We start from the raw sequence: 20,480 nt of genomic DNA, 5'->3' as shown, positions 1-20,480 counted from the left end.
GTCCTGTATATATATATATATATATATATATATATATATATATATTCAGTTTATCTTTTTTAAAAATATCTACATTTATTATGTATGCATATAATTTGCAAATATTACAAGTTAAAAAAGTCCTATTGTTTCGGATTTTCTATGTATTCAAATTTTATTGATTCTTTTAGAAATGTCTTCAAGTCGAAATTCTTATTTAACTAGAATTATCCTGGATACTATATGTTCAACCAATAATAATAGTACATGCAGTAAATATCCACATTTCTATGATATGTCTTTAGCATTACTTTAGTGAAATTGAATTTTTGATATTTATGCACATTTGTAATTATTTTAATAGTTAGCATTAGCTATCTATCATTGAATAACGATGTAAATATTTATTGAAATTGTAATATAATTCAAATAGACGACACGACAATAAAATTTATAGTTGAATTAATATTTTATTAAAGGAAATATTTTTTATTTTTTTTCGAATATTTCTTGCGAATTTTTAACTCTCTGCTGATAACCTGGAATTTTATCTTTTCCGTCAGCAATAGGGATCTTTGAGAAACAAAGCAAATTTTTTTATTTTATTTCAGATTGTATAAAAATGTAAAACAATTCTGGTAAAGTATATTCTGTTAAAGCTTTAGCAACGAGATTTTATCATAGAATTTGGATTGTATTTTACTTATTTTCACAGATTTAAATTTATCTACCAGAATTCATAATCAAAATATCAAAGGTGCTTTAAAAGACGCCGTGCCATCGGAGAGTTAAAGAAATTTACGTGTATGGCATTTATAATTCTTATCATGTCAAATGTTACATGTTTTTCGTACTGTAGAGAGTTGGATGCGATTGGGTGATAGACTCGTACGCAATCGAAGATAAATGTGGCATATGTAAAGGCGATGGAACCAAATGCAGTCCGGTGGTGGGCGAGTTTACTGAAACAGCGTTACGGAGCGGTAAAAATTCAGTGATTGTGTTCACAGTTTGTCAAATGGAATCGCGCAGTTTTTTCTCGTGATTTATCGCTGCTTTTTCTTTGCAGCGTATGTGAAGATCGTGACAATTCCGAAGGGAGCTCGAAGCGTGCAGGTTTCCGAGAGAAAACCCAGCCAGAACATACTGGCCGTAAAACTCGAAAAAGATAAAACATACTGCATCAATGGAGACAAGTGAGCTTCTGTGTAACTCTATTCGTTCTCCTTTCTTTACTTTCTTTCGTCTTTAATTTGTAACACCCATAAATGCAACACGTAAATGCCTTGGAAAAAATACATATGCTTTTCGTAACGATGATAAAGCGCATAACGCATTTTTATGACGTACTCGTGTTTTTTATGATATCGTTCGCGTAGTCGTGAGTTTAAAAGCGGAGATTACGAGTGTGCTGGAACAATGATTATCTATACGCATCCGGAGCCAGATAAGGAAGTAGTGGAAATGAAAGGCCCAATATCCGAAGATATCGAGATACAAGTAAACTATGTCATTTTCTAACGATTATCTCGATATATTATCATGTGTATGATGTATGATGTAATTACTAATTTTGCACGATATATAATATATGTTTCACCATATAAAAATTCAGTACCATGAATATATCTTTATTCTTTAGCTTTTGTATAAGACTATAAATTTATTTCTTGTAAATAACACAATTTTCACAAAATTGTTGTAAATATTTTACTTTTATAATCTTTAATTGCAAATTGATAATGAAATATATCTATATAATTCTCAAATTATGGATTAAAAGTGTCTTCCAATAATTGTCATTTAGTTAAAGTTTCGAAGTCTTTTGTGTACTATATTATATCAATAAAATGTTAGAAAATATTTAAAGTATATCACATAATTTTTGTCTTTCCAATTTTTTAGTATGCATTCTTCAATCCTCGAGACAATCCTGGAATAAATTACAGATATTACGTGAGTTCAACGAATACATCATACACGCCCAAGTATATGTGGGACTTTATCGAATGGTCACAATGCAGCGCTAAGTGCGACGGTGGCACAATGGTAATTTATATGACAACGTTACACATACATGCGGATGCCTAATGCGACCGCGAGTGCGACCGCTTTTATGCGAAGGACGTGTCATCGATTTGCGTAGATATCTGAGGCGTCCTGCATAGAAGAACAGGGCGGGCGAGTGACACCGAACTTCTGCGACGGTATACCGCGTCCGGAAGCAAAGAGCCGCATCTGCAATCAGGTCCCTTGTCCCGCAAAGTAAGTCACAAGTTTCAGATGTCTGCAAGTTCCACATGACAGTGAATATAGACAATACAAATCGTTAAAATAACTTCGTAATAAGATAATTCCTTGAATGGAGCAATATTTTTAAGTTAATAATAAAATAAAACGTATTTCATGAAATAAAACGTCAGTAAAATAAAATATATTGTATAGAATATTTTATAGAAATATTTTATAGAAAAAAGATATTCAATATTTTATAGAAAAAAGATAAATACGTAGTTATATTACAACATAATGTAAAATTCGAGATTTTTCGGATTAATGCTTTTTTATTTCTAGTAGCTAGATTTCGTAGCAACAAAAAAATATACTGAGAAAAAAATGTAAATTTTAATAAATATTTACTTGAATAGTAGTTTACTTGAATAGTACTAGCTGAATATTTACTAAATGTAATTATATATTTGGTACAAGAATCATTAATTTGATAATTAATTATTATTTTTTTATTTAGAGAATAAATATTTATTTACCTTTTATAAGTAAATGTTAAGTTAGTACTAACTATGAAACAAATATTTATTGAAATTTAATACATTTTCTTCTGAATGTAATAATAAAAATTTTTTGTATTCCTTAATAGCAAGAAAATATAACTCATTAATGTTCTAACAACAACAACGAGTTCAAATAATACTCATGACGCGACGTTGAGATAAAAATCTGAATGCTATTGACTTCCGCTCCATCGATCTTAGTTCCTTCTATAACGATGACATAGTACTACGCACCTATACCCGCATACGTTTGCTGATAAATAAGATGTTAACTCAGCGTCGCATAAACAACGATCTAGCGTTTTTGTGCGCACATTAGCGTCCGCTCGACGAATCTAATGTAAAGCAAATAAATCCATGTCCGTCGCCGGTCGTATATGTAGATGGAGAGTGAGTCAATGGAGTAAATGCAATGCTTGCGACGGGAAAAAGGGTATGAAACATCGCAAGGTTCAATGCGTAAGGCCAGGTGCCAGACCTGGGGAAGACGATGTGCAAGCAAATCTAGACGCGTGCAAAGGTCGTGTACCGAGGCAAAAAGAAGAATGTATAGGTACTAACGTGATCGCATTCTTAACATTTTTTTATGCAATATGATAATATCTTTACGGAAAGAACGATTTTGTTGAAATATCGAAAATTTAGTTGGATATAAATCCAAAAATTAATAATTTTATTTTCGTTATAATAAATTAGAAATTTCTAGCAACCAGCAGACATTCTAACAATCAGCTTGAGCTGATGGTTATAAAATATGTAAAACAGAATTATTTTGATAGTTTAACAAAGTTATTATCAGATTTGTATCTAGCTAAATTTTTAGATACTTCATTGGGATTCTATTATGTAATTCTTAATAATAATATCGATATTGTTGTATTATCATTACGCAGATATTATGTATATATAAAAAAGCTGCGCCATAACAATATAACGATAATGACACTATCATTAAGAGTTACAGAATCCCAGTGCAGTAAAACCGTTCTTTTTGTGTTGAAAAATTTAAGACATAATAATAATTCCGTCGATGTATTCGTGAAATGTATTCGTATCAGGTACAAGACCCTGCAGAATAATGTGTTCTAAGAAAACACGACGGTCGGATGAGCAGGAACTTATTGATGAGAAAGAGAAGGAAAGCTTGTCACTAGATGATCAACGGAGAATGATCGACAGATTCGTCGATCTAGGTCTAGCTCGTTACTTGGAGAAATCCCGCGACAAGTTGCGCGATGACGATAGACTTGAAGATAGGAGCGCTGCTCGAAACTTCCGACAGGAAGTTTACGATTGGGCGATGACAAACGAGGACAAGCATAAGCGCACCTGTGACACGGAAGAGAAATTCACTACGCCGAAGCCAGGATCCATCATTTTGGATTCAGTACCCATCGAGAATGTTGTATTGATACAGGCGCCGTACATGGACGAGTCTCTTCAGGCTAATCTGTCGGATAAGGCATTCCAAGAAGCCGGCGATCTCGTCGGTGTTGGTATCGATACGAGCAAGAAGAAGGTGTACAAAGGTGCTGAAGCGCTTAAACTTATCCAACAGTTATCCCATCGTAATCAAACAGCAAGCCCGCCCGCTGTTATTGCGAACAAAGCTCTCAATTCATCTCAGTTCGTCGACAATGCGGAAAAAAAGCGTTGAGTAAAAAAGAAATTAAATATTGCGATAAATGTATGTTATCTTCGTATGTATTTGTTGTCCGTGTTTAAGTTTCAGAAATATATGAATATTTAGATATAGATCGAAAAGTTAGCATTATATGCTGTGTTACGAGGCTTGCTGATTCATGTCGTGCGTGATTGATTAGCTTGACGGCATGAAGGCCGTCAAGTCAAATAAAACGTACACGTAATACGAAAAGCGGCGTGCGGCGAACAGAAAATATCGTTCAGCGATATAACGCTTGGCAGACAGACGAACGGACATCCGTATTGCGGAATCCAGGTGGAACGAGTACAAAAGTCAAGATTAATGACTCGCGCGGCATTTCTTTTACCACTTAATCTTTATTGCTACAAGAAAATGTCGCGCGCCAGGCATTTCCCTATGATACCCCCAGGACATTAAGAGGAAAGGGAACGTCTGTAATCTTGGATCATTACAAAGTATAGCTTATATGTTATGGCTCTCGCCATAAATAACACAGCGAACGATGGATCTGGAAAGATCAATGCACAGCGAGACTCATTAGTGGGTCGCGGGAAATCAGCCTCCTCGTGTCGTTCAGCTGTAATTTATGTCGCCCGTCATCCTCGCCGCATGTACCGCCACATATTGAGAGATTATCTTCGGATTCTAGCAGATCTATCGCCGCTTTACCGTCAATTATGCCTGCGTTAGCTGGACTCAAACAACATTGTTGATTTAATCGAGCGATTCATCTCTGGCAGCTCCCAACAATCGACGTGGGACATTTTCTGGTATCCGATCGTTAAAATGCGATACGCCTGTATAAAAGCATGCGCCATAAGTATAATTTGGTCGTATAACATAACGATTGTTTTTATCACTTTGAGCATCGAGCAATTTGCACGCGCCGCACGTTACTTGCTCAAGAGCAACGCGCCGTCGTTCTACTCAACGACTCGTAAAAGTTTTCTTGATGGATCGCGTAACCATCGCTTGAATCGACGCAGATTCGTCTTCCAGACGCGTGCTCTTTCCACTCGTTCGCGCCCGCGCCCGCGCCGGCGCCGCTGCGCTGATGCTGTGCTGAAAGAGCGTCGCTTCGTACGCTTCGCGCTCGAGAGTAATCGATATATCCACGTATGTCCTCGTATGATAATAAATTCTTTTCTCTTTCATCGCGTTCGAGTTTCTTCTCGCGATCATTTGCGCCATCGATCTACTTCATTGTGTATCGCATGTACGTCGTTCGCGAAAAATCGAGACCTCGGGAGACGCGCGCGCTTCTTCCTGAATTCTTTGTATGTATCTGAGAGCGTCCATGCCGATCAAGGTGAATTCCGTGCTATTCTCCGGCGGACGAGGCTCAAAATCCTTCGGAAAATTCGTAATGACATTCTTCTCATCGCGTTCCAGAATAATCGTGAGCGTTAGATTTCGAATGTCCTCCTTATCAATCACTACCTCACCCTTCTTAATCTTATTCGCGCTCATGTTCTCCTTATCATTCGATGTGTTCCCTGATTTTTTATCTGTCTGAGAACGATCTCGACGAGTTTTTATTGAATTTCGAATCGCGTCCGCCGAAATTAAAGTCACTGCTTCGTTTGGAAGCGCATTAACGTACCCGGTACCGATGAAACAAGAGCGATTAGACGAATGTCCTGTCCATGTGGAGAGATCATCTGGATGTCGGTCCTCTACGATGGCACCGTTTAAAGCTGTCTTAGCGGGCACTTTAGCAGCTCTAATCAAGTCGTTTTGTCGCGTTGGCATGCTCGCCCGAGCTGAGAAGAGTTTGCTGCCACGTTTGCTGTCTTCTCGTCGTCGTCGGCTGACTTCGCAAGACGCTGACTCCCTTGGCTTCGGTCCTTGGCAATAGCTGTCCTCGATCACGTCGAGATCCTGCTCGCCACGGCCAACGGGTCGTACACATTTGACAGCACGCCTTCTCTTGCAGCCTGGCGTACACGGTGTACAGCCTTGCCACTCACCAATGATCCACCTGAAATCGCGCCCGACGATAAGAGCGAGGCTTTTAATTAGCTGGCGACAGCGGGGCGACGGTGATTATCGCGTATAGTATCATGTCCCTTCGTTAGTTCCTCAAGATAATAATGACAAGTCTGTTCGACGCGCAAACATGATATGATTTATATAAAGTGAAGATATAAGGATGATGTGTGTGTATAAAATTATTATTATTATACTACATCGAAAAAATGATCTGGTTGGATTAAATAATAGATTAAAAAGTAATTCTGGTGAAAAATGGACGAATCTTCTTAAATTTATTGGAATTCTAGTTGAGATAACTAGAATTCTGATTGATATAATTATTTTAGCAAAAATAAGAATCTTAGTCAATTTTACAAAAAATATTATATCAATCAGAATTCCGGTTATCTCTCTCAACTAGAATTCTAATAAATTTAACCAGAAAATTCTAATTCGTCCATTTTCAACCAGAAATTTTTTTCAGTTTATTGTCTGTAAAATAAATGAATATGTGATGCAAGTTCTTTGACATGCAAATCAATTTTAATACTATATATATTTAATTTTAATTTATATATCGAGTTTCGTTAAAAATTATAGACAGTTTTTCTTATATGAAATCTAATAAGTTCATGAATATTTTAAATGTAGAAAAATTATAAAAATATAAACTTGCCGCGGTATACAGGGAGCTTGATTGCATGGTCTGACTTTTGCGTCTGGTTTAGTGATGTTTCTACAAAATTTATCGTCTACTAGTCCGCCGATTTTCTCGATGCAACGAGGTTTCGATATCTGTTCTCCCGGGCCGCAACCTGCCGAGCATTTCTCCCAATCGATGTAGTCCCATGTGAACTCGTGTTTACGGGGAGTTCGTTGCTTCAATCCTAATGAGTATTTCAACGTAACGTTCTCCTTTGCTAAAACCTATCAAACTACTAGCTGTCAAAGAAATTCTGCAGAAGGATAAAATTAACTTTATCTTTAATGTTTGTACTGACGGAATAGTTTTTGGTATTTATAACTTTAATTGCATGGTAATATAATTATGATCAAGATCTTAATTTTATAATTACTAATTAATGTTATAATTTTAGTAATAATACATATGCATTATATTTATAATTTTTTACTAAAAAGAATTTATTGTTGTTTTTTTTCAAAATGGGGATTTGATACTCGTATAATTTTATACTCGTTTTCAGGAAATAATCATAAATATATTTCTTTTTAGTATAAATAAAAAGGTTTTTTTCAACCAATGTGTCGCGTCACCCTGATGTATCATAAAGAGTTTCCAAGTGTGCCGTGAAAATATTAGAGAAGATAAAAAGAAGCGAAAAAATTGAGAAATAAATAAAAAAGCGAGTGAAGCTAGTGCGAAGTAAAAAATATTTTTTTAAATATGAAGATTATTTAACTTATATTGTGTAGACTCTCATTTTAAGCAAAGCAATATCGTTGCAATAAAAAATCACTTTTAAAATAACTGATATTATAGCAATATTAACTATAAAAATAGAGCTTCTTATCGTAATATTTTATCATGTAATTATAATTACATGTACTAAAAACTTTTCTCTCAGCGTACTTTTTTAAAATAACTTGGCAATTACTTTAGTATAAAAATGAGAAAATAGACACTACACTAAATGTCACATTTTCAGAAATAAAAAATTAAGTTTTAGCCGTTTTGTAAAATGTTGCGAACTTTATTCGCGTCGCAAATTATATTTGAAAAAAAGAACTCGGATTTTAAAACTCACTTCCTTTGAAGATAATTAGCAGTTGATTATTATAGCAGTACGATAATTTTAAATGAATAAAGTGTTCTTAAGAGAATATTTCTCTTTGTGCATTTCTGTCGATAGTACATATTCAAGTTCGAACCTTGTTTGAGATACGTTATCGATTTGCCAAGAATAGCAACTAATTAGCAGAGTGCGCTTATTATGTTTACCAATATAGTCAAGTCCTCAGTGACGGGTCCCGGTATATTCAAAGCTTCCTGCCTCGGCCTTATCATTCCCAGCCACGCCTTGGAACCCGGTACATTGAACATTCCTAAACGGTTGCTGAAATAATCATACCGCGTTGTTAACTTACAGAGTGAAACTATTATCTTTATTTGTCTGATATGTGAAAAGATTAAGGAGGATCTCGAATTAAAGATATTATTCGCGATATTTGATGAGACAGTAAATACATCCGGTGACGGCTTTCTCGAGATTATAACATAAATGTGTTATAACTTATGTGTTAGAAAAATTTCCTTTACCCATCGATCAACACAGTTTTCGTATTTCTTGTGTGCACTACGATTCTGGATTTAGTTGGTTCTGTCTCCTCGACGCGAATATTTCTGGCACCGACCGGCACGTCTATTATTTTCTTGAGTCCTTAACACGAAAATCCGTTCGGAAGATTATTGCAAGGAACTACTATGTGTGATATAAATATTATTCGTCGAGATTCCAATTTTGGCGCATCGTGTTGTTGCGCAATGCGAAAAGAATCATTGGGCTGTCGCGAATCGTGCTCTCTCTCTCTCTCTCTCTCTCTCTTTCTCTGATACATATACATATACATGTTCTCAATGCGCTGCTCAAGATTCCTCTTGAAGAACAAGACTGAACGCGCGCCTTATACTTCTGCTCTGGCGGAATTTTAATTCACAGAAGTTCTCGTTCGCGTACTTCCTATTCACCGTGCCGTCGACGACACTGTGAAGTTCATCGGCATTTTTGTCAAGTTGCGAAATTTGCTCGACGTGGAATAGTAAGCGAGAACGCCAAGAAAATTATTATGAGGAATTCAAAAGAAAGATCGACAGAGAAAGAAACTGAATTTCTGTTGAAGGCGTTGATACAAAATTCAACTATCACCTTTGAAATATTGTAAGAATATTTTTAATAATGCATAATTTTTAATAATTTTAATAATGAAGTCTACTTCAATATTTGATAATGGTTTTTACTTCGCAAAAGTAGAGTGGTGTTAGTATTCAAAATACACAGGCAAAATGAAATCTTTGTATCTGCATTCGTATTTTTGGATTTGAATTTATAACGAAGTATTTTTTCTTTCTTACGAGGTTGGGCCATAAAGGACACTGTTCCTTGCTTCAAGATGCATGAGGTACTATCGCCTCGACAGACACCACAAACGTCTTCGACGGCGGTAGATTCCATATCTAGATCACAAGGTATTTCCTTACATACACCCCCGACGCAAATATCTCGAATGCCTCTATAGCACGTCGTACCATCCACTACTTTCGGTCTCAGCGATGCCACCAGATTAGTATCACTTATGCAGTAAAGCGCGCAGGGGTTTTCGGATGCCTTCAAGTCTGAGAAAGATAAGTCACGAAGTCGACGCAAGGCTGAAGATCACTTATCGCCTCTTATTACCTTCAGGAAGATTATACGCTATCCAACGATGAACTTTTCCATCTTCCGGAAATACCCAGTTGTTGAATTCGGCGCACTGCACGTCGCGAAACGAGGGTGCGCCGATTTCACAGGGCTATAAAGAAACTTCAATGTTAGTTTCGCGTATGATAATTTTCTGCCTCCAGCAGCTTTACATCAACGCAGCGCGTTTAACATTTTGTTTCCTTACTTTAAAAGTAACACAACTCGTAAAATTACAGGAGTTTTACAGAAAAGGGGAAAAAACTATCTTTCAATTTAACAGAAAATTATTGACTAATTAAATAATATTGGCAAAAAGAACTCTTAGAAATATGATCAAATGTCATTTTTGTAATTTTAGTTTCACAATCCTTAAAAAGATCATCTTTCTTGAGTTGTGATAATTTTAATATTCTACAAAATTATAACCAATTTATAATAAAAAAATCATTAAAAGATATAACTCGATATATCAGAACAATTCATATTTACTTTGATCAGCTAAAATGATTAATTAAATTCAAAATAAAATAATTTCTTTTTCAAACTTTGATCATTAAAATTGCCTCAATTCTAAATTTGTTTCTGTAGAAAATTCTTTTTATTTACAAAAATTTACGATGTAACTCAAAATGTGTCACTCTTGTAGAAGATATAATCTCTTTGAAAGATATTATAATCTCTTTGAAAACTTTACGAAAGACACAAGTGCTTAGTGCTTTGATGGATGAACCGTGAAATTAAGTTAGTTTGCTTTTGATGATTGATAGAATAATCTTTATAATCTTTAGCTAACTCTATTAATGGTAATAACTTGAAAATCATATTTTGTAAGTTGTGTCACTTTTGAAGTAAGTTAACTAATTAAGAAGTGATTTTTCATTTTTGCCTGTCTGAATTTCATTGTTGTTAGCTTAAGCCTCGAATTTTTTTCTCCATAATTTAACGATTATTATATTTTTCGTATGTCGCGTAAAATTCTTTATACCAAGAAAGCAGTTCTTCTCAATTTCTGTAACAATCTCATGGAAGATGCAATCGTTCGATAAATCGAACGTTCACTCAAAAGTAACGCGTAAGTTCGCGCTGCGCTTACTGGAAATCGTTTACCAGCACTCTCGAAACTAACATCCGTGGCGCAGATTTTATGACGCTTCCTGACACCGATGCAATAAGAGCCGCCTTTAGATGGAGATGGCTGGTTACATTTTCTTACAGCGTGCGCCACGCCGGAGCCGCATGTCCGCGAACACCTGCTCCAAGACGACCAGGCACTCCAACCACCATCTGTGATTCCAGGTCGTTCTCCTACCATTAGGCACTTCATTTGGTAACACCACTGTAACATTCGTTAACCTCGACATCGTGGTACCTGAACTGACTTATGTCACGGAAAATGAGAAGGCACGAAGGACGGTCTCGGGGAGGATTACATTATAAACGAAACTAAATGATGTACTACGTCCTTTAAAAGCGCGACGTGGAAATTTATTATGACCTGCAGGAAGATATTCTTGCGCTTCGAGAGATCTTCGTCTTGTTCCATTAGAATCACTAACGCTATTCCCCAACGCGAATAATTATCGAGTCCCTTTACGATTTCTGCAATTTTAAATGTACTTAAAGCTGCTTAAATGTCTGCCAGATGAAATAATATTCCCTCCTGTCGTTTCGTTGCAACGTATCATAATTTTGCTCTTTAAAAATGGTTATGAAATATAACGTACGTATTTACCTTTTATTTAAGGTAATGCATGCATTGCTCTTTATTTAAAGTTACTCGCTATGCGAATATTAATTATTTGTAATGATGCGTGCTACTCTGCGCGTAGTTACAAAAATAATATTAATCCATGGATGTATCGCATATTTAATATGCATATATTCAAATAAATATATATGGAAATTCATGCACTTTGTATCTCCAATTTCGCGGCTCATTATTTTATAAAAATTCTTGAAATATCTCGTCATTTCATTGGAGGGAGGAATGGTTGCTTGAATTAATATTAACTATCTCGCTTTTCCATTTAAAATATCCGCATTAAAGTATACGCGAGCTCGCGATTCCGCGATAACACGCAAACGCATCAAACCTGTCCTCAGCTGGTGATGAGATAATTGTTCTTCGTTTTACAAACTGCAATTGCGCATCTATTTGTCTATTTCATTCTACCGACGATTGCATCAGTTGTTGTGAAGTGGCATGACAAACAAACTGCATTTTTACGCACGTAGGTAGATCAATCTATTTTCGCAGTCGATGTTATCGTTCCGATTTCAATTTTTTAAACTTTGCAATTCTGTGTACACCGTCCAATTTTACTCACTAAATTTCATCGGTAGGAAATTCGTTTTTCTTTTTATCATCGAGTTTATTTAAACGAAATATCAACTATTCTCCTTTTTTCTTTTTATCAATATTTGAACAGATCGTACGCATGCTTTAAAAAGATACATATCTTTGTCTTGGATGGTTTTATTCGTATGTAGATCCTCTTGAAAATGTTTTATTTATAACTGAAATTTTTATATCTAATAAAATTTTTCTAATTAAAATTGTACATCTTCGTTGATATTCACATATTCGCAAAATCTGCGAAATTAAAAGTCATCCGTTTTTGATGCTGATCTGATTTATCGTGAATAGATATCGACGATCTGACTTTGTGCGGAGCTCCCTCGAGTAATTAGAGATTACTCGCCGAGCAGATTCATGAGCTTCGAGCACGGTAGTGTCCGACATGGTAGTCGGTCAACTGGTCGGCGCTAATGACTCTCGTCTACGCGCTTCGACGCTTCAGCACGCTCGCTTATTAACATTATCACCCAAATCTGATATTTCGCTGATGTGTGATATTTGGACACTGGAAGGTGTAAGGTCTCCCGGCTTACGAATCTTACGCGCACCTACATTCTATCACGTTTTACCGAATTCCTTTTGTAACATCATGTAGTCACGCATGCTTGACCAATCGCCAAAAACATTTCAACTTGCCTTGTTTCGATTTCCGAAATATCCGTGATTCGATTTAAAACATATTTTATCTGGCAAGATACGAATTTCTATGCAAGATACGAATTTCTATGCGTGCTCGATTATTTTTATGTAGTTCCTTTTTTATTGTATTGTATATATCGAATTCATTTGTCAAATTTAAAGAAGACTTTTACATTTTTGAGAATTGAGAATATTGAGAGCTCCTTGGATAAATTCAAATAAATTCCTTTATTATCAAAATACAAATATAAATTTCATATTGACTAGCCTTGCACTGCTTTATAATTTGCATCCGATCTTTACGTTTTCTTCAACTGAGTTTCTTAAATTCATTCGAGTAAATCCTTTTAGTTTCTCGTAACAAATTTTCACATAGACTACTTTGTAAGTTTTCTAACTTATTATTAAGTTTGAGATAAATAATCTTTTAACTTTTGAAGTGTATTAGACTTCTATAAGAAGCTGTGCTTATTAAACCAAAGGGAAGAAAAAAACGGTTCTATAAAAGTTGCAATTTTTTATATACTCGCAAACGATTATTATGAAAGAATTTACAGTACAATGTTAGCTTGACGTACTTTGTGAAAATGTGAATGCTCGCTTGCAATCTTTAACATCTTATCTTGCCGCGCTTTAATTGCTACCTTAAGGGTCAATGAAATTTAACTAAAGAAAACTGCCTGAAACTGGTTTTAATTCTGAAAGGGCACGACTTACGGTTAATGGCAGATTGAGTTTTTTTTTAGTTTTCTACTATATACTCTCGTCATGTCTTCTTTATAAGATACTTAAGCTGTTCCGACATAATGACTTCTCGGTGAAAGGTCCTTGAGGACCTTGATTAATTGATTAATATGTAATTTTTCTTCAAATCTGTACTTTGATATACACTTTTAAGGCTCTTGAAGAAGAAATACTTATTCATCAGTTATATTCACGAAATATCTTGGTGAATAATGTATTGAAATAAATTAAAGTGAAGGTACATAATTAATTATTATAAATCTTTAATGAATCAATATAACGTTAATATTTGAAACAAAGGAAATATTGAAAAAAATCGACAAGTATGTTTTTCTAAAATGAAATTGTCAAAACTTGAAAAAACTATCGAAATAAAAAAAATAAATTACTGTAGAGAATTAAATTAACGAACAGTTCAATTAAGTTACTTAAAAGATAATAAGTTTAAAAATTTTTCAAAATAATTTTTATCGTCAATAATATAGCTAGAATCAAAGAATAGTTTTATAAATTATTCTTCAGTTCTTGTAATTTGTGGATCTTAGTTAGATCATCTTTCGTGCCTTATTTTACGCTCTTTATTCACAAACAAGTATTTACCCTCTTTTCGCCACATGGGGTGCCCTCAGCGGGTGGTTTCCTGCCAGTCACGCAACCTCTTCCGGGGATGGCGCACCTAAGGGTTTCACAAGTCTGAAAACGGGGGTGAGATCGTTTCAGCTTAGTAATTTTTAGTAAGACATAAATAATCATAAATGAGTTTTAGTTTATACTATTCTATTTTATTTATATTAAATTTATATTACGTACATATAGGTTCTTATTTTTATTTTTCTTATTATTTTTAAATGATATTGCATGTTACTTTCTCAAATTTTTTCATTTTTTTTCTCAAATAGCTCATAAAAATATGTGTGTATATATGTAACTATATATGAGTGTCTGTACATTGAGCTCGAGTTTGCTAAGTCGAAATGACTACGAGAATCAGTCCATCTCTGCGAGAGTCTCATTTTAGTTAGATACGTGTCGCGATATCGTGCCGATATTGTGCCGAGATATCGCGAGTTCTCCGATCTCTTATCTGACGCCATGCATAGTTGGAGAACGTATTTTCCTAAACGGATAAGGTAGGCTGCAAAGGCATAGGTTTGTAGATGTGAACGGCAGATGGTGCCCGTTTACGGGCGATGTGGCTCCGTAAGCCCATACGTTAACGCGTGTATTATCGCTTTAATAAATTGAATGACTGGTTGTCGCTTAATACTTTCACCGTAAGAAAGTGACGACTGCGCATGTCTAAGTTGATATAGTCGCTGTAGCACAATTGAATAAAATAACATACATATAAATTTAATGCTTTTTTTTCTTGTTAATTTGTTGCCTTATTTGCGAATTTATTGTTAAAACTCAGGAGTAGTCATCTTTCTTTTACGTAAACGATCATCTAAAGTATTTTACCTATTTGAAATCACTATTACTATTTTACAATATATTGTATATTATATCGATTGTTTTTTTTTATCCGACTTGTTAGTATTTGAGAACATTATAGGAACATTTTAGAAACAAATTTAATCACATTTTCCTGAAAAAATAATCTAAATATTAAAGGGATCCAAATATTAAACAGATTAAATAGCTTATTATGATAATACTTTTTGTTTGTTTCTAAAATACAAAAATTTTAATTAATATAATGTTTTTTTATGAGAGTTTTTGATGGAATTGTATATTTAAAGATTTGTAAAGAATAGTTATTAAAAAAGAAAAAAATAAATATTAAATAGTATCCAAACGAAACAATATTTTCTAACAATTCACTTTTTTCGTTATTGGATTATAAAAATACCTCTATATATAAACACTCCAGGCTATTCTCGGATTAATCGATTTGATATAAATAATGACTGTGCTAACTTAAGTTCAGGCATTGCTTGAACAAATAAACAAATCAAAGTATAAAAAACATTCTCATTTCTTTTGTACCATTTTGTTGTTATTTCTTTTTATTAAAAAAAAAATCATTCTCCAAATACTCTATATTAGTATAATATTCTGAAGTATTAATTTTATTGAATATCTTGAGAATCCTGTTTTGTAAATTTGTTATGGTATATTGATTAAGTAATTCAATTTTGTCTCTCCAATTTCAATTTCCAAAAAAAAAAAAACAATAGCTATTCCACACAATTCTTTAGATTTGTAAACTAAACAAAAATCTCGATAGATTACATAGCGTTTCGCGTATATTACGTTTCAGTTTGTAACATCACTTGGTGGAAATATATATGTATATATTTCGTTTTATTATAATAAAGATTGATTAAGATTTTAGAAACAATATTTGAGCTTCTTGCTTTTCTCCAAAATCGTGCTCTCGTTAACTGAGTCTTTTTTCTGTTCCAAATTTTCGGTTCTCTTATCACGAAGACAGTGATGAATTTACGATCGGCGATCTTTTTCTACTTTATCCCTTGAAATATATTGCGTTTGATTTTTCATCGTTTTTTCAACGTTCTATATTCTATTATTGTTTTATATGAAGAAATGATTGTTTCTTCAAGGAAGAAATTACGCTATTATTTTGAAGCTTAAATTAAAAATTGATTGCAAAGGAAGAGTAATATTATATATATTAACCGAATGTTTATTAAGCTGGCACAGTCTCTGCAGCACGATCGAATAAAAGAAATTATAAAACATGTGCGTAACTTTAATGCTTTTTGTTGCTAATTTGTTACTTTCGCAATTTTATTGCTTCAAATTGATAGAAATAGTGATAGTAGATTATTAATTGTAATTTAACTTTGAGATATTATTGTTAATGAATTTTTACTCATACAGTTTTTAGCTGTAGTACAGTTTTTGTTATTAAAATTTTGATCTCTTGAAATAACATTAAGAATTTAAAATTAAAGTTCATTTTTTTGCATTAAAATAATGTTAGTTTAGCTGTTCTAATTTTACACTCATAAGGTAGATATAAGAAAATGTAAAAAAATTCTTAATTATATGGATATTTTCACCCAGAAAAGTGTTAAAATATAAGAAAAATATAAGTAGCATTTCATTTATTATGCAATTATTTGGAATAGATTCCGATTGAAATTGTGTAATTAATCTCTAGATTTAGATTCTATTATGTTTTCTAGGGAAAATTCCGATTGGAATCTATTCCGATAATTCCATAATAGGTTGCCCAGGGTTAAATTAGCACAGTCACGATGTCTGTTAAATCGCCATAAAATCATGAATACTGAGAATCCATTTAATTGAATTAATTAATTTCTTGGTTGGATATGGGCAAACAAATTCTTGCATTCGATTATTGTACATTTTATTACTTGTTTCTGATAAAGGTTATTTACAATAACCAAATGTTTTGCTTCAACTAAATTATTTTATTGTATCAGTCAAAGATTTGTTTGCCTATATTCAAACAAGAAATTAAATGATTCAACTAAATGGGTTTTTCAGTGTAAGGCAGCACTAAATCTATGTGTACGTTTTATTCAATTGCATTGCAGTGACTATGTTAACTTAATAAAGCTTGCTATATTGAAAAAAAATCTTAATTTCAAAGAAATATCTCTTTGCTTGTGTTCAAAAAAAATTATTTCTTTGGATTAATTAAAATTTTTTTGAAAATCTCAATATCTTATTTTCAAAGAAATTTTCATTGATCCAAAGAAATCATTTTTTTGAATACTAGCAAAGAGATATTTCTTTGAAATTAAGATTTTTTTCCAGTGTACGCAACATTACTTTTTCGCAACGTTACATCAATAATCTATGCGTATAAACTTACGACTCCCATGTCACATTGCCGAGCATCTGGTCGATATCGTAAACGGCATTGATCGTCACCGTTATACATCACGCCTGGCAACATTTCCGCTGCAGGAAAGTGATGATCCTGCGGCTCATCTTCTAAGCAGAACGCAAGACCTTGCCTGAAATCAATCACTATTCTATATTTCACATTTCTGAAATTTTGAATGGACACACAAATTAAATGTCACAATGTGTAAAGCATACTATTACTCATCTATTTACGTGATACAAGAGAGAGATACAAGGGCCTTCTTTATTATACGACTCTTCAATTTTGATACAGAGTATTTTTAAGAAATTATATTGTTATGAAATTTTCTTTGTTATTTTCTTCGGAATTTTAATATAATTTAATTTGATATAATTTTATAAATTTTATATCATATTTTTTATAATAGAGTCTTGATTATTCAGAGATTTTAATTTTGTCGATAAAATGTGAAAAAACCAGAATATCATTGGAACTTCATATTTGTTATATGAATATTTATAGTAAGTTATGGCGACCGTTCACCGTCGTGTTTCATATCGCGGATCACCGTTGAGTTCCGCGAGACAACCAACGACATGGTTCTTAATTTAATTTAAAATTTACGGCCGTAGATCAGGCTCTTTGTACCTACTCCGCTTCTAGAGAATGTATAGAGTAGATGAGGAAAGCAATTTTGTTACTGCGGACTTTAATAAAGCCACCGACGAAAAAGCAACAAGCATTAAGCTCACTCGATGTACGAGCGCAGGTAGCGTCGGGAACATTCGGACCATTTTTTCGTGATGTACATGTCGCCGGGGTGCATAACGGTGGTCTCCACGTATCCGTTTCCGTGATAAACTATACCAGGACAACCGTTCTCCCGCTGCACGTCGTGGGACATACCCAGGCTGGATAATGAGAAAAAGAAAATCGGCTTTCGGAGCGGAATATTTATTGGGGCACGCGCACGTCGTGTTGTGTCCGGACTTGCTCTTAAAAGGTATCTCGAGGTACACGACGACGAGAAGTCGCTTCATACATTAAACAACGCTCTCGACCGTGACTTATTTACGACGACGCCATGGCATACTATTATTTCCACTCTCGGGCAAAGAAATGGTCTTTAGAAATTTATTTCGCATTTTTTCCCCGCTGCAGCGCGCTGGCGAAGCATGAAGGAATCAGTCGATAGCGCAAGCAACCGTGGGGAAGCGGGGATGTATTGAAACGAGAAAAATATCCGTTTTAAAATGTTTCTCTAGTTCAAATAATGGTATATGAAATATTGCAATTATATTACGTTAATATTAATTTCGTTGTTTAACATGATCAGTTTGTACGAGATTAATGTATTTACACGTCCTAGAATTACTTGATTTTATTTCGTTTTTGCGGCGTAGTATAATTATCTGAAATTTTTTCTGTACCTAATTATGTCGGAACGGATAAAATTAATTACGGGCTTACGTGTGGCCTATCTGATGAGCTATATGATAACCGGTTGGTAGACCAGCGTCTCTCACAATGGCTGCACCTCTCAAAGGATCGCACGTACCAGCAATCGTGGATGTACCAGTAAAGCCACAGAGCTTTCTCGAGACACAGATATCTAATCTAATAAGTTATCGTCAAAAGGGTGAGTGCCCGTAATCTCGGGATTAAATTGAATTTCCAACAGAATTGCTTGTGCCGCGTACTTGCTAATGAGAATCGCGCAATCGTGATGATTTGGGTGGGAATCGTCGCCGGGATTCATGGTGTACTGCCATTCTTGGAAATGCTTCAACGTTGCATTCGCATCTCGATTTATTGACAAATTCATCTGCGTTGTATTCAGTACAATATTGGATTGGCACAAATTTAAATGGTGTGAAAAACGATATCATCTATATTATAAATTCGAATATTTTCTATTCGCAAAAAAAAAAACGTATGTTTATTATTGAACGCGTTGAAAGTAAAAGAGATTTATCGCTTCGATAAAACAATAAAGTTCTACTTTAGGAAATATTTTTATCCCGTACTCTTTACCTCATTTTCCTTCACTTCCAATCTTATAATTCTTACTATGGTCAACTGCATGTGTATGCCTAGACTGGCGTCGTGAAACAATCCTGCAGCCTGAGAAAAGAACTCTTATATCTCTTATATCGATGTGAATTAACTTTAATCTTGGTTCAACTTACTTTTAATTTTTTTCTAAGAATTTTTTAAGAATTAAGAAAAATGAAGAGTAAGTTGTGAACTAAAATTAAAGTTAATCTATATTACAAGATTTCGTAAAATTTCTGGAAGCAGATTCATAACATTTTTGGAAGATTTTCAACTTGCCATATTGAAGAGCGTTAGTATGTAATTTTCAATATCGAACTCTCTCTCTTTATAATAGTCCAACAAAGATTTGTCCAATACTACCAGCAATTCTAGAGTGTACGACTTATTGTCGATTGATCTTGCAGGCATTCTTTTTTGCGGGTTTAAAGCACGCTTGGCAACGATCTTAGACGTTTCTCCAATGACGCTGCAAAGATTCTGCATGGCATCATCTTGATACTCATCTGGGCTTCTTTTATACACGATATGTGGATGCTCCATTTCTTTGATAACTGGCCTAGCCAGTGGTTCGATCATGTACCACGCGTGCTTTATTTTAATGTATCCAACCTGAAAATTAAAATAGTAAAATATAGTTCTTAAAATATAGTTCTTAAAATTTACAGTTGATTTGTATTTGATTGGGAAAGAAATTAATGAATCTTACAAAGTTCTTTGTTTAACTTTAATCACTTTCCTTCTGCACTTATACTACATTTAAACAATTTCAGTACACTAACATCTTTCTAATAGGATGTCAGATTAAGCGTCAAATTATTAAATTGCTCAATTTAATTTGTGTATTACTATTGTAGTTTAATTATGTTTATATGTTTGAAAAATTATTTTGACGCACAGTTCAAATGACTACATATTTAATATGTAACTTTAAATACGAAGCGCTACTACGGTCTGAATGTTATGTTGAACTATTATATGTATTCAGTTAAATGAATTAATTTCAGAAATAATAATTGCATGCCGATGTGGTTGTTGGACTTAG

General features: G+C 34.0%; 2 protein-coding genes across 2 annotated transcripts in view; one reads left to right on the top strand and one right to left on the bottom strand.

Moving 5' to 3' along the window:
* Positions 1–4,428, top strand: part of LOC108691436 (A disintegrin and metalloproteinase with thrombospondin motifs 7-like) — a 12,647-nt gene extending 8,219 nt beyond the window's left edge. The window contains exons 12-18 of the mRNA XM_018199189.1: positions 839–962; positions 1,049–1,175; positions 1,359–1,479; positions 1,885–2,028; positions 2,126–2,244; positions 3,155–3,324; positions 3,830–4,428. Of these exons, the coding sequence (XP_018054678.1) occupies positions 839–962; positions 1,049–1,175; positions 1,359–1,479; positions 1,885–2,028; positions 2,126–2,244; positions 3,155–3,324; positions 3,830–4,428 (1,404 nt within the window). The remainder of the gene's footprint in view (positions 1–838; positions 963–1,048; positions 1,176–1,358; positions 1,480–1,884; positions 2,029–2,125; positions 2,245–3,154; positions 3,325–3,829) is intronic.
* Positions 4,429–5,637: 1,209 nt separating this feature from the next.
* The window catches only part of LOC108691434 (A disintegrin and metalloproteinase with thrombospondin motifs 6-like), an 18,003-nt gene continuing 3,160 nt past the window's right edge, over positions 5,638–20,480 (bottom strand). Inside the window, exons 3-16 of the mRNA XM_018199188.1 lie at positions 19,748–20,047; positions 19,415–19,504; positions 19,081–19,205; positions 18,851–18,997; positions 18,133–18,291; positions 17,384–17,528; positions 14,173–14,265; positions 10,957–11,166; positions 9,825–9,939; positions 9,503–9,763; positions 8,690–8,810; positions 8,372–8,486; positions 7,088–7,338; positions 5,638–6,418 (exon numbers count right to left, since the gene is read on the bottom strand). Of these exons, the coding sequence (XP_018054677.1) occupies positions 5,638–6,418; positions 7,088–7,338; positions 8,372–8,486; positions 8,690–8,810; positions 9,503–9,763; positions 9,825–9,939; positions 10,957–11,166; positions 14,173–14,265; positions 17,384–17,528; positions 18,133–18,291; positions 18,851–18,997; positions 19,081–19,205; positions 19,415–19,504; positions 19,748–20,047 (2,913 nt within the window). The remainder of the gene's footprint in view (positions 6,419–7,087; positions 7,339–8,371; positions 8,487–8,689; positions 8,811–9,502; positions 9,764–9,824; positions 9,940–10,956; positions 11,167–14,172; positions 14,266–17,383; positions 17,529–18,132; positions 18,292–18,850; positions 18,998–19,080; positions 19,206–19,414; positions 19,505–19,747; positions 20,048–20,480) is intronic.

This window comes from Atta colombica, unplaced genomic scaffold (genome assembly GCF_001594045.1).
Source record: "Atta colombica isolate Treedump-2 unplaced genomic scaffold, Acol1.0 scaffold47, whole genome shotgun sequence".
Lineage (NCBI taxonomy): Eukaryota > Metazoa > Arthropoda > Insecta > Hymenoptera > Formicidae > Atta > Atta colombica.
The sequence above is the reverse complement of the archived record's forward strand: the minus strand, read 5'-3'. Positions and strand labels throughout refer to the sequence as shown.